Source organism: Pimephales promelas, chromosome 5 (genome assembly GCF_988280905.1).
Source record: "Pimephales promelas chromosome 5, fPimPro1.hap1.1, whole genome shotgun sequence".
NCBI lineage: Eukaryota > Metazoa > Chordata > Actinopteri > Cypriniformes > Leuciscidae > Pimephales > Pimephales promelas.
The window spans coordinates 7510397-7524398 of NC_142773.1; the positions used below are offsets into that span (position 1 = coordinate 7510397).

The window sequence follows — 14002 nt, forward strand, 5'->3', positions numbered from 1 at the left end:
AGGACTCATATGACTATTGTATGTGACTCAGCAGTAGACTATTGTTTTACAACACTTGTGTGTGTTTACTCATGGTTTATGAGGACATTATTCGGTTTATGATGACTCATTTGACTATTGTATATGACTCAGCAGTAGACTATTGTTTTACAACACTTGTGTGTGTTTACTCATGGTTTATGAGGACATTATTCAGTTTAATGAGGACTCATATGACTATTGTATGTGACTCAGCAGTAGACTATTGTTTTACAACACTTGTGTGTGTTTACTCATGGTTTATGAGGACATTATTCGGTTTAATGAGGACTCATATGACTATTGTATGTGACTCAGCAGTAGACTATTGTTTTACAACACTTGTGTGTGTTTATTCATGGTTTATGAGGACATTATTCGGTTTATGAGGACTCATATGACTATTGTATGTGACTCAGCAGTAGACTATTGTTTTACAACACTTGTGTGTGTTAACTCATGGTTTATGAGGACATTATTCAGTTTATGAGGACTCATTTGACTATTGTATGAGACTCAGCAGTAGACTATTGTTTTACAACACTTGTGTGTGTTTACTCATGGTTTATGAGGACATTATTCGGTTTGAGGACTCAAATGACTATTGTATGTGACTCAGCAGTAGACTATTGTTTTACAAGACTTGTGTGTATTTATGCTGCGTTCATGTGCTATCGTAATTATGGTAAATACCAAAAGCCGACGTGGAAAATGCACATGAACACCCCCTCATGTGGTATTTACCACTGGGCAACTCGTAGAATATTTTAATGGACAAGTTGCCGAGATGAAAATAACCTTTGACCATTTCAAAATGGCGGAGAACACCGCGAGAGTCGTGAATGGTAAAAAAATATATACTATTCATGATCTAGAAAATATACAGCATATTATTTACCTTTTGAGTTTTGATAAATCATTTTCTTGCTGTTGCAGATGATTTAAGCAATCTTTTAGCTAAATATCAGGTCTGGATCTCCATCTTTTTACCACATTACGACAACAAAAGTACTTGAACGCAACACACTGGTAAATACCAGTTCACAAGTGGAAAATATCCTATTTTCCATAGCACGTGAACGCAGCATTACTCATGGTAGAGTTAACACACACAAGTGTTTTTAACAATAGTGTACCACTAAATCACATTTCGTAGCAATGACATAATTTCAATTCAGATCATGTTATAAGGCGTGTGAAACTTAATTGTGAAAAGTATTAACAAACCTCTTCAGGTGATGTGACTTCACTTCCTGTCAAGGCTGGAGTGACAGGCTCATGGACAAACTGGAAGACAGAAACAAGGAGAAAGGAGCTATAATGTGACTCAGCAGTAGACTATTGTTTTACAACACTTGTGTGTGTTTACTCATGGTTTATGAGGACATTATTCGGTTTATGAGGACTCATATGACTATTGTATGTGACTCAGCAGTAGACTATTGTTTTATAACACTTGTGTGTGTTTACTCATGGTTTATGAGGACATTATTCGGTTTATGAGGACTCATATGACTATTGTATGTGACTCAGCAGTAGACTATTGTTTTACAACACTTGTGTGTGTTTATTCATGGTTTATGAGGACATTATTCGGTTTATGAGGACTCATATGACTATTGTATGTGACTCAGCAGTAGACTATTGTTTTACAACACTTGTGTGTGTTTACTCATGGTTTATGAGGACATTATTCGGTTTGAGGACTCAAATGACTATTGTATGTGACTCAGCAGTAGACTATTGTTTTACAAGACTTGTGTTTATTTATGCTGCGTTCATGTGCTATCGTAATTATGGTAAATACCAAAAGCCGACGTGGAAAATGCACATGAACACCCCCTCATGTGGTATTTACCACTGGGCAACTCGTAGAATATTTTAATGGACAAGTTGCCGAGATGAAAATAACCTTTGACCATTTCAAAATGGCGGAGAACACCGCGAGAGTCGTGAATGGTAAAAAAATATATACTATTCATGATCTAGAAAATATGCAGCATATTATTTACCTTTTGAGTTTTGATAAATCATTTTCTTGCTGTTGCAGATGATTTAAGCAATCTAATATAGTTTTAGCTAAATATCAGGTCTGGATCTCCATCTTTTTACCACATTACGACAACAAAAGTACTTGAACGCAACACACTGGTAAATACCAGTTCACAAGTGGAAAATATCCTATTTTCCATAGCACGTGAACGCAGCATTACTCATGGTAGAGTTAACACACACAAGTGTTTTTAACAATAGTGTACCACTAAATCACATTTCGTAGCAATGACATAATTTCAATTCAGATCATGTTATAAGGCGTGTGAAACTTAATTGTGAAAAGTATTAACAAACCTCTTCAGGAGATGTGACTTCACTTCTTGTCAAGGCTGGAGTGACAGGCTCATGGACAAACTGGAAGACAGAAACAAGGAGAAAGGAGCTATAATGTGACTCAGCAGTAGACTATATTGTTTTATAACACTTGTGTGTGTTAACTCATGGTTTATGAGGACATTATTCAGTTTATGAGGACTCATTTCACTATTGTATGTGACTTAGCAGTAGACTATTGTTTTACAACACTTGTGTGTGTTTATTCATGGTTTATGAGGACATTATTCGGTTTGAGGACTCAAATGACTATTGTATGTGACTCAGCAGTAGACTATTGTTTTACAACACTTGTGTGTGTTTACTCATGGTTTATGAGGACATTATTCAGTTTATGAGGACTCATTTCACTATTGTATGTGACTCAGCAGTAGACTATTGTTTTACAACACTTGTGTGTGTTTAATCATGGTTTATGAGGACATTATTCGGTTTATGAGGACTCATTTGACTATTGTATGTGACTCAGCAGTAGACTATTGTTTTACAACACTTGTGTGTGTTTACTCATGGTTTATGAGGACATTATTCAGTTTATGAGGACTCATTTCACTATTGTATGTGACTCAGCAGTAGACTATTGTTTTACAACACTTGTGTGTGTTTAATCATGGTTTATGAGGACATTATTCGGTTTATGAGGACTCATTTGACTATTGTATGTGACTCAGCAGTAGACTATTGTTTTACAACACTTGTGTGTGTTTACTCATGGTTTATGAGGACATTATTCAGTTTATGAGGACTCATTTCACTATTGTATGTGACTCAGCAGTAGACTATTGTTTTACAACACTTGTGTGTGTTTATTCATGGTTTATGAGGACATTATTCGGTTTGAGGACTCAAATGACTATTGTATGTGACTCAGCAGTAGACTATTGTTTTACAACACTTGTGTGTGTTTACTCATGGTTTATGAGGACATTATTCGGTTTATGAGGACTCATATGACTATTGTATGTGACTCAGCAGTAGACTATTGTTTTACAACACTTGTGTGTGTTTACTCATGGTTTATGAGGACATTATTCAGTTTATGAGGACTCATTTCACTATTGTATGTGACTCAGCAGTAGACTATTGTTTTACAACACTTGTGTGTGTTTACTCATGGTTTATGAGGACATTATTAGGTTTATGAGGACTCATTTCACTATTGTATGTGACTCAGCAGTTGACTATTGTTTTACAACACTTGTGTGTGTTTACTCATGGTTTATGAGGACATTATTCGGTTTAATGAGGACTCATTTGACTATTGTATGTGACTCAGCAGTAGACTATTGTTTTACAAGACTTGTGTGTGTTAACTCATGGTTTATGAGGACATTATTCAGTTTATGAGGACTCATTTGACTATTGTATGTGACTCAGCAGTAGACTATTGTTTTATAACACTTGTGTGTGTTTACTCATGGTTTATGAGGACATTATTCGGTTTATGAGGACTCATTTGACTATTGTATGTAACTCAGCAGTTGACTATTGTTTTACAACACTTGTGTGTGTTTACTCATGGTTTATGAGGACTCATTTGACTATTGTATGTGACTCAGCAGTAGACTATTGTTTTACAACACTTGTGTGTGTTTACTCATGGTTTATGAGGACATTATTCAGTTTATGAGGACTCATTTGACTATTGTATGTGACTCAGCAGTAGACTATTGTTTTACAACACTTGTGTGTGTTTACTCATGGTTTATGAGGACATTATTCGGTTTAATGAGGACTCATATGACTATTGTATGTGACTCAGCAGTAGACTATTGTTTTACAACACTTGTGTGTGTTTACTCATGGTTTATGAGGACATTATTCGGTTTAATGAGGACTCATATGACTATTGTATGTGACTCAGCAGTAGACTATTGTTTTACAACACTTGTGTGTGTTTATTCATGGTTTATGAGGACATTATTCGGTTTAATGAGGACTCATATGACTATTGTATGTGACTCAGCAGTAGACTATTGTTTTACAACACTTGTGTGTGTTTATTCATGGTTTATGAGGACATTATTCAGTTTATGAGGACTCATTTCACTATTGTGTGTGACTCAGCAGTAGACTATTGTTTTACAACACTTGTGTGTGTTTATTCATGGTTTATGAGGACATTATTCGGTTTGAGGACTCAAATGACTATTGTATGTGACTCAGCAGTAGACTATTGTTTTACAAGACTTGTGTCTATTTATGGTGCGTTCATGTGCTATCGTAATTATGGTAAATACCAAAAGCCGACGTGGAAAATGCACATGAACACCCCCTCATGTGGTATTTACCACTGGGCAACTCGTAGAATATTTTAATGGACAAGTTGCCGAGATGAAAATAACCTTTGACCATTTCAAAATGGCGGAGAACACAGCGAGAGTCGTGAATGGTAAAAAAATATATACTATTCATGATCTAGAAAATATACAGCATATTATTTACCTTTTGAGTTTTGATAAATCATTTTCTTGCTGTTGCAGATGATTTAAGCAATCTAATATAGTTTTAGCTAAATATCAGGTCTGGATCTCCATCTTTTTACCACATTACGACAACAAAAGTACTTGAACGCAACACACTGGTAAATACCAGTTCACACGTGGAAAATATCCTATTTTCCATAGCACGTGAACGCAGCATTACTCATGGTAGAGTTAACACACACAAGTGTTTTTAACAATAGTGTACCACTAAATCACATTTCGTAGCAATGACATAATTTCAATTCAGATCATGTTATAAGGCGTGTGAAACTTAATTGTGAAAAGTATTAACAAACCTCTTCAGGTGATGTGACTTCACTTCCTGTCAAGGCTGTAGTGACAGGCTCATGGACAAACTGGAAGACAGAAACAAGGAGAAAGGAGCTATAATGTGACTCAGCAGTAGACTATTGTTTTACAACACTTGTGTGTGTTTACTCATGGTTTATGAGGACATTATTCGGTTTATGAGGACTCATATGACTATTGTATGTGACTCAGCAGTAGACTATTGTTTTACAACACTTGTGTGTGTTTAATCATGGTTTATGAGGACATTATTCGGTTTATGAGGACTCATATGACTATTGTATGTGACTCAGCAGTAGACTATTGTTTTACAACACTTGTGTGTGTTTATTCATGGTTTATGAGGACATTATTCGGTTTATGAGGACTCATATGACTATTGTATGTGACTCAGCAGTAGACTATTGTTTTATAACACTTGTGTGTGTTTACTCATGGTTTATGAGGACATTATTCGGTTTATGAGGACTCATATGACTATTGTATGTGACTCAGCAGTAGACTATTGTTTTATAACACTTGTGTGTGTTTACTCATGGTTTATGAGGACATTATTCGGTTTATGAGGACTCATATGACTATTGTATGTGACTCAGCAGTAGACTATTGTTTTACAACACTTGTGTGTGTTTATTCATGGTTTATGAGGACATTATTCGGTTTGAGGACTCAAATGACTATTGTATGTGACTCAGCAGTAGACTATTGTTTTACAACACTTGTGTGTGTTTACTCATGGTTTATGAGGACATTATTCGGTTTGAGGACTCAAATGACTATTGTATGTGACTCAGCAGTAGACTATTGTTTTACAACACTTGTGTGTGTTTACTCATGGTTTATGAGGACATTATTCGGTTTGAGGACTCAAATGACTATTGTATGTGACTCAGCAGTAGACTATTGTTTTACAACACTTGTGTGTGTTTACTCATGGTTTATGAGGACATTATTCGGTTTGAGGACTCAAATGACTATTGTATGTGACTCAACAGTAGACTATTGTTTTACAAGACTTGTGTGTATTTATGCTGCGTTCATGTGCTATCGTAATTATGGTAAATACCAAAAGCCGACGTGGAAAATGCACATGAACACCCCCTCATGTGGTATTTACCACTGGGCAACTCGTAGAATATTTTAATGGACAAGTTGCCGAGATGAAAATAACCTTTGACCATTTCAAAATGGCGGAGAACACAGCGAGAGTCGTGAATGGTAAAAAAATATATACTATTCATGATCTAGAAAATATACAGCATATTATTTACCTTTTGAGTTTTGATAAATAATTTTCTTGCTGTTGCAGATGATTTAAGCAATCTAATATAGTTTTAGCTAAATATCAGGTCTGGATCTCCATCTTTTTACCACATTACGACAACAAAAGTACTTGAACGCAACACACTGGTAAATACCAGTTCACACGTGGAAAATATCCTATTTTCCATAGCACGTGAACGCAGCATTACTCATGGTAGAGTTAACACACACAAGTGTTTTTAACAATAGTGTACCACTAAATCACATTTCGTAGCAATGACATAATTTCAATTCAGATCATGTTATAAGGCGTGTGAAACTTAATTGTGAAAAGTATTAACAAACCTCTTCAGGTGATGTGACTTCACTTCCTGTCAAGGCTGTAGTGACAGGCTCATGGACAAACTGGAAGACAGAAACAAGGAGAAAGGAGCTATAATGTGACTCAGCAGTAGACTATTGTTTTACAACACTTGTGTGTGTTTATTCATGGTTTATGAGGACATTATTGAGTTTATGAGGACTCATATGACTATTGTATGTGACTCAGCAGTAGACTATTGTTTTATAACACTTGTGTGTGTTTACTCATGGTTTATGAGGACATTATTCGGTTTATGAGGACTCATATGACTATTGTATGTGACTCAGCAGTAGACTATTGTTTTATAACACTTGTGTGTGTTTACTCATGGTTTATGAGGACATTATTCGGTTTATGAGGACTCATATGACTATTGTATGTGACTCAGCAGTAGACTATTGTTTTACAACACTTGTGTGTGTTTATTCATGGTTTATGAGGACATTATTCGGTTTGAGGACTCAAATGACTATTGTATGTGACTCAGCAGTAGACTATTGTTTTACAACACTTGTGTGTGTTTAATCATGGTTTATGAGGACATTATTCGGTTTATGAGGACTCATATGACTATTGTATGTGACTCAGCAGTAGACTATTGTTTTATAACACTTGTGTGTGTTTACTCATGGTTTATGAGGACATTATTCGGTTTATGAGGACTCATATGACTATTGTATGTGACTCAGCAGTAGACTATTGTTTTATAACACTTGTGTGTGTTTACTCATGGTTTATGAGGACATTATTCGGTTTATGAGGACTCATATGACTATTGTATGTGACTCAGCAGTAGACTATTGTTTTACAACACTTGTGTGTGTTTATTCATGGTTTATGAGGACATTATTCGGTTTGAGGACTCAAATGACTATTGTATGTGACTCAGCAGTAGACTATTGTTTTACAACACTTGTGTGTGTTTAATCATGGTTTATGAGGACATTATTCGGTTTATGAGGACTCATATGACTATTGTATGTGACTCAGCAGTAGACTATTGTTTTATAACACTTGTGTGTGTTTACTCATGGTTTATGAGGACATTATTCGGTTTATGAGGACTCATATGACTATTGTATGTGACTCAGCAGTAGACTATTGTTTTATAACACTTGTGTGTGTTTACTCATGGTTTATGAGGACATTATTCGGTTTATGAGGACTCATATGACTATTGTATGTGACTCAGCAGTAGACTATTGTTTTACAACACTTGTGTGTGTTTATTCATGGTTTATGAGGACATTATTCGGTTTGAGGACTCAAATGACTATTGTATGTGACTCAGCAGTAGACTATTGTTTTACAACACTTGTGTGTGTTTACTCATGGTTTATGAGGACATTATTCGGTTTGAGGACTCAAATGACTATTGTATGTGACTCAGCAGTAGACTATTGTTTTACAACACTTGTGTGTGTTTACTCATGGTTTATGAGGACATTATTCGGTTTGAGGACTCAAATGACTATTGTATGTGACTCAGCAGTAGACTATTGTTTTACAACACTTGTGTGTGTTTACTCATGGTTTATGAGGACATTATTCGGTTTGAGGACTCAAATGACTATTGTATGTGACTCAACAGTAGACTATTGTTTTACAAGACTTGTGTGTATTTATGCTGCGTTCATGTGCTATCGTAATTATGGTAAATACCAAAAGCCGACGTGGAAAATGCACATGAACACCCCCTCATGTGGTATTTACCACTGGGCAACTCGTAGAATATTTTAATGGACAAGTTGCCGAGATGAAAATAACCTTTGACCATTTCAAAATGGCGGAGAACACCGCGAGAGTCGTGAATGGTAAAAAAATATATACTATTCATGATCTAGAAAATATGCAGCATATTATTTACCTTTTGAGTTTTGATAAATCATTTTCTTGCTGTTGCAGATGATTTAAGCAATCTAATATAGTTTTAGCTAAATATCAGGTCTGGATCTCCATCTTTTTACCACATTACGACAACAAAAGTACTTGAACGCAACACACTGGTAAATACCAGTTCACAAGTGGAAAATACCTATTTTCCATAGCACGTGAACGCAGCATTACTCATGGTAGAGTTAACACACACAAGTGTTTTTAACAATAGTGTACCACTAAATCACATTTCGTAGCAATGACATAATTTCAATTCAGATCATGTTATAAGGCGTGTGAAACTTAATTGTGAAAAGTATTAACAAACCTCTTCAGGAGATGTGACTTCACTTCCTGTCAAGGCTGTAGTGACAGGCTCATGGACAAACTGGAAGACAGAAACAAGGAGAAAGGAGCTATAATGTGACTCAGCAGTAGACTATTGTTTTACAACACTTGTGTGTGTTTACTCATGGTTTATGAGGACATTATTGAGTTTATGAGGACTCATATGACTATTGTATGTGACTCAGCAGTAGACTATTGTTTTACAACACTTGTGTGTGTTTACTCATGGTTTATGAGGACATTATTCAGTTTAATGAGGACTCATATGACTATTGTATGTGACTCAGCAGTAGACTATTGTTTTACAACACTTGTGTGTGTTTACTCATGGTTTATGAGGACATTATTCGGTTTATGATGACTCATTTGACTATTGTATATGACTCAGCAGTAGACTATTGTTTTACAACACTTGTGTGTGTTTACTCATGGTTTATGAGGACATTATTCAGTTTAATGAGGACTCATATGACTATTGTATGTGACTCAGCAGTAGACTATTGTTTTACAACACTTGTGTGTGTTTACTCATGGTTTATGAGGACATTATTCGGTTTAATGAGGACTCATATGACTATTGTATGTGACTCAGCAGTAGACTATTGTTTTACAACACTTGTGTGTGTTTATTCATGGTTTATGAGGACATTATTCGGTTTATGAGGACTCATATGACTATTGTATGTGACTCAGCAGTAGACTATTGTTTTACAACACTTGTGTGTGTTAACTCATGGTTTATGAGGACATTATTCAGTTTATGAGGACTCATTTGACTATTGTATGAGACTCAGCAGTAGACTATTGTTTTACAACACTTGTGTGTGTTTACTCATGGTTTATGAGGACATTATTCGGTTTGAGGACTCAAATGACTATTGTATGTGACTCAGCAGTAGACTATTGTTTTATAACACTTGTGTGTGTTTACTCATGGTTTATGAGGACATTATTCGGTTTGAGGACTCAAATGACTATTGTATGTGACTCAGCAGTAGACTATTGTTTTACAAGACTTGTGTGTGTTTACTCATGGTTTATGAGGACATTATTGAGTTTATGAGGACTCATATGACTATTGTATGTGACTCAGCAGTAGACTATTGTTTTACAACACTTGTGTGTGTTTACTCATGGTTTATGAGGACATTATTCAGTTTAATGAGGACTCATATGACTATTGTATGTGACTCAGCAGTAGACTATTGTTTTACAACACTTGTGTGTGTTTACTCATGGTTTATGAGGACATTATTCGGTTTATGATGACTCATTTGACTATTGTATATGACTCAGCAGTAGACTATTGTTTTACAACACTTGTGTGTGTTTACTCATGGTTTATGAGGACATTATTCAGTTTAATGAGGACTCATATGACTATTGTATGTGACTCAGCAGTAGACTATTGTTTTACAACACTTGTGTGTGTTTACTCATGGTTTATGAGGACATTATTCGGTTTAATGAGGACTCATATGACTATTGTATGTGACTCAGCAGTAGACTATTGTTTTACAACACTTGTGTGTGTTTATTCATGGTTTATGAGGACATTATTCGGTTTATGAGGACTCATATGACTATTGTATGTGACTCAGCAGTAGACTATTGTTTTACAACACTTGTGTGTGTTAACTCATGGTTTATGAGGACATTATTCAGTTTATGAGGACTCATTTGACTATTGTATGAGACTCAGCAGTAGACTATTGTTTTACAACACTTGTGTCTGTTTACTCATGGTTTATGAGGACATTATTCAGTTTATGAGGACTCATTTGACTATTGTATGAGACTCAGCAGTAGACTATTGTTTTACAACACTTGTGTGTGTTTACTCATGGTTTATGAGGACATTATTCGGTTTGAGGACTCAAATGACTATTGTATGTGACTCAGCAGTAGACTATTGTTTTACAACACTTGTGTGTGTTTACTCATGGTTTATGAGGACATTATTCGGTTTGAGGACTCAAATGACTATTGTATGTGACTCAGCAGTAGACTATTGTTTTACAAGACTTGTGTGTATTTATGCTGCGTTCATGTGCTATCGTAATTATGGTAAATACCAAAAGCCGACGTGGAAAATGCACATGAACACCCCCTCATGTGGTATTTACCACTGGGCAACTCGTAGAATATTTTAATGGACAAGTTGCCGAGATGAAAATAACCTTTGACCATTTCAAAATGGCGGAGAACACCGCGAGAGTCGTGAATGGTAAAAAAATATATACTATTCATGATCTAGAAAATATACAGCATATTATTTACCTTTTGAGTTTTGATAAATCATTTTCTTGCTGTTGCAGATGATTTAAGCAATCTTTTAGCTAAATATCAGGTCTGGATCTCCATCTTTTTACCACATTACGACAACAAAAGTACTTGAACGCAACACACTGGTAAATACCAGTTCACAAGTGGAAAATATCCTATTTTCCATAGCACGTGAACGCAGCATTACTCATGGTAGAGTTAACACACACAAGTGTTTTTAACAATAGTGTACCACTAAATCACATTTCGTAGCAATGACATAATTTCAATTCAGATCATGTTATAAGGCGTGTGAAACTTAATTGTGAAAAGTATTAACAAACCTCTTCAGGAGATGTGACTTCACTTCTTGTCAAGGCTGGAGTGACAGGCTCATGGACAAACTGGAAGACAGAAACAAGGAGAAAGGAGCTATAATGTGACTCAGCAGTAGACTATATTGTTTTATAACACTTGTGTGTGTTTAATCATGGTTTATGAGGACATTATTCAGTTTATGAGGACTCATTTCACTATTGTATGTGACTCAGCAGTAGACTATTGTTTTACAACACTTGTGTGTGTTTACTCATGGTTTATGAGGACATTATTCGGTTTGAGGACTCAAATGACTATTGTATGTGACTCAGCAGTAGACTATTGTTTTACAACACTTGTGTGTGTTTACTCATGGTTTATGAGGACATTATTCAGTTTATGAGGACTCATTTCACTATTGTATGTGACTCAGCAGTAGACTATTGTTTTACAACACTTGTGTGTGTTTACTCATGGTTTATGAGGACATTATTCGGTTTATGAGGACTCAAATGACTATTGTATGTGACTCAGCAGTAGACTATTGTTTTACAACACTTGTGTGTGTTTACTCATGGTTTTTGAGGACATTATTCAGTTTATGAGGACTCATTTCACTATTGTATGTGACTCAGCAGTAGACTATTGTTTTACAACACTTGTGTGTGTTTAATCATGGTTTATGAGGACATTATTCGGTTTATGAGGACTCATTTGACTATTGTATGTGACTCAGCAGTAGACTATTGTTTTACAACACTTGTGTGTGTTTACTCATGGTTTATGAGGACATTATTCAGTTTATGAGGACTCATTTCACTATTGTATGTGACTCAGCAGTAGACTATTGTTTTACAACACTTGTGTGTGTTTACTCATGGTTTATGACAGGGGTCGGGAACCTTTTTACCAAGAAGAGCCAAAAAAACTAAACAAAATTGAGATTTTTTTCAAAAGAGCCAGAGCAAAGTTTACACTCGTATATTAGACAAATTTACAACAGTAATAGGCCTATAACAACAGTAGTAATATACGACTTGCACTAGTAGCAGTTCTGGTAGTTATATAACGTTACAACAACACTTTTTTCCACAAAAAAAAATAAAAAATAAAAAATAATTGTGTGTGGGGTGGGGCTGACTAGCTTTCGCGAGACACATAACATACGCGCGTGTTATGCGCGCAGCATGTTCTATGTCGCTCTATTCCGGGAGATGTTAACTAATTTTCGGGCATCAGGGAGACCGGAGACGCTCAATATGCTTCCGGGAGACTTGGGATTTCTGATATTTTGTTCACTGAAATGCTGGTTTCTTAGCACACTGGACGAGAAGCGCAGCGCCTCATTTAAAATTCAAACACTTTATTCCCTATGACTCCGCCGTTTACACCTGGCCACTTCAAGCGTTTTCTGAGATCGGATAGCGATCCGATCGTGAAAAGACCAGGTGTAAATCCCCCCCGAAACGCATTTGAGACGGATTTGAATCCGATCGCTCAAACCACTTCAGGAGGTGGTCTGGGCCGCATTCCAGACGAAACTGGACATGTGTAAAAATGCATCTGGTTGTTGAAACCACATGTAAATTTTACTCCTCCCAAAAATGCTAAGAAATAAACGTGTGAGAGCGTATTATAGGCTATATGTCATGCTATTTTAGTCAGATATGACGACGCTACTGCGACACGCATTACCTCAGATGAGCAGCTGAACGCCAAGCCAACGCGCCGCATCGCAAATCAAAGTGAAAGTAAGATGCAGACGATTAACACTACCATAAAAGTAGTCTAAAGAAAAGAAATGATCTTACCAGGACTGTTGCCGCTCTCTTTATTGCTGTCTTTGCTTTTTTTGAAATTAGCCAAAGATCAAATTTCGGCTCATATCGGTTGCTTTCGGTGACGCGCACTTCATTAAATCTGCATAGCGCGTGAATTGAAGATCGGATTTATATCCGTTTTGCAAAAACACATTTATGTGACCAGCGTGTAAATGGAATCGTTTTGATAAATCAGATAGCTATCCGATCTGAGAAAACGCATGAAGTGGCCAGGTGTTAACAGCCCCCTAGGAGTGGTGACCGGCGGCACATTCAGTGTCTGTCCGCGGCGCCCAGCAACGGCTCAGCAGAACCTTGTTCGAAATCCTGCTTTGCCACAGAGCGCCATTTACATAGTTTTATATAAAATGTACTTTTATTTGTATCAAACCGTCGTTAATGTAGGACTTCTGACTTCACTGTGTGCTGCAATTTATATTTACTTTTACATTCATTTTCAGAAATCAGCTGCTTAAATGAGAATTGCTGAGGTAAAGTGTTCTGCAGACTTCAACGATTGTATTTAATTGTACAGTACAATTATAACA

The 14002-nt window shown here is 36.1% G+C and overlaps 1 protein-coding gene across 1 annotated transcript in view; it reads right to left on the reverse strand.

The window, feature by feature from the left end:
* LOC148981345 (uncharacterized) overlaps positions 1-11598 on the reverse strand; it is a 28307-nt gene extending 16709 nt beyond the window's left edge. The window contains exons 1-6 of the mRNA XM_089131672.1: positions 11581-11598; positions 9032-9091; positions 6810-6869; positions 5189-5248; positions 2368-2427; positions 1246-1305 (exon numbers count right to left, since the gene is read on the reverse strand). Coding sequence (XP_088987798.1) covers positions 1246-1305; positions 2368-2427; positions 5189-5248; positions 6810-6869; positions 9032-9091; positions 11581-11598 — 318 coding nt within the window. The remainder of the gene's footprint in view (positions 1-1245; positions 1306-2367; positions 2428-5188; positions 5249-6809; positions 6870-9031; positions 9092-11580) is intronic.
* Positions 11599-14002: the final 2404 nt, after the last annotated feature.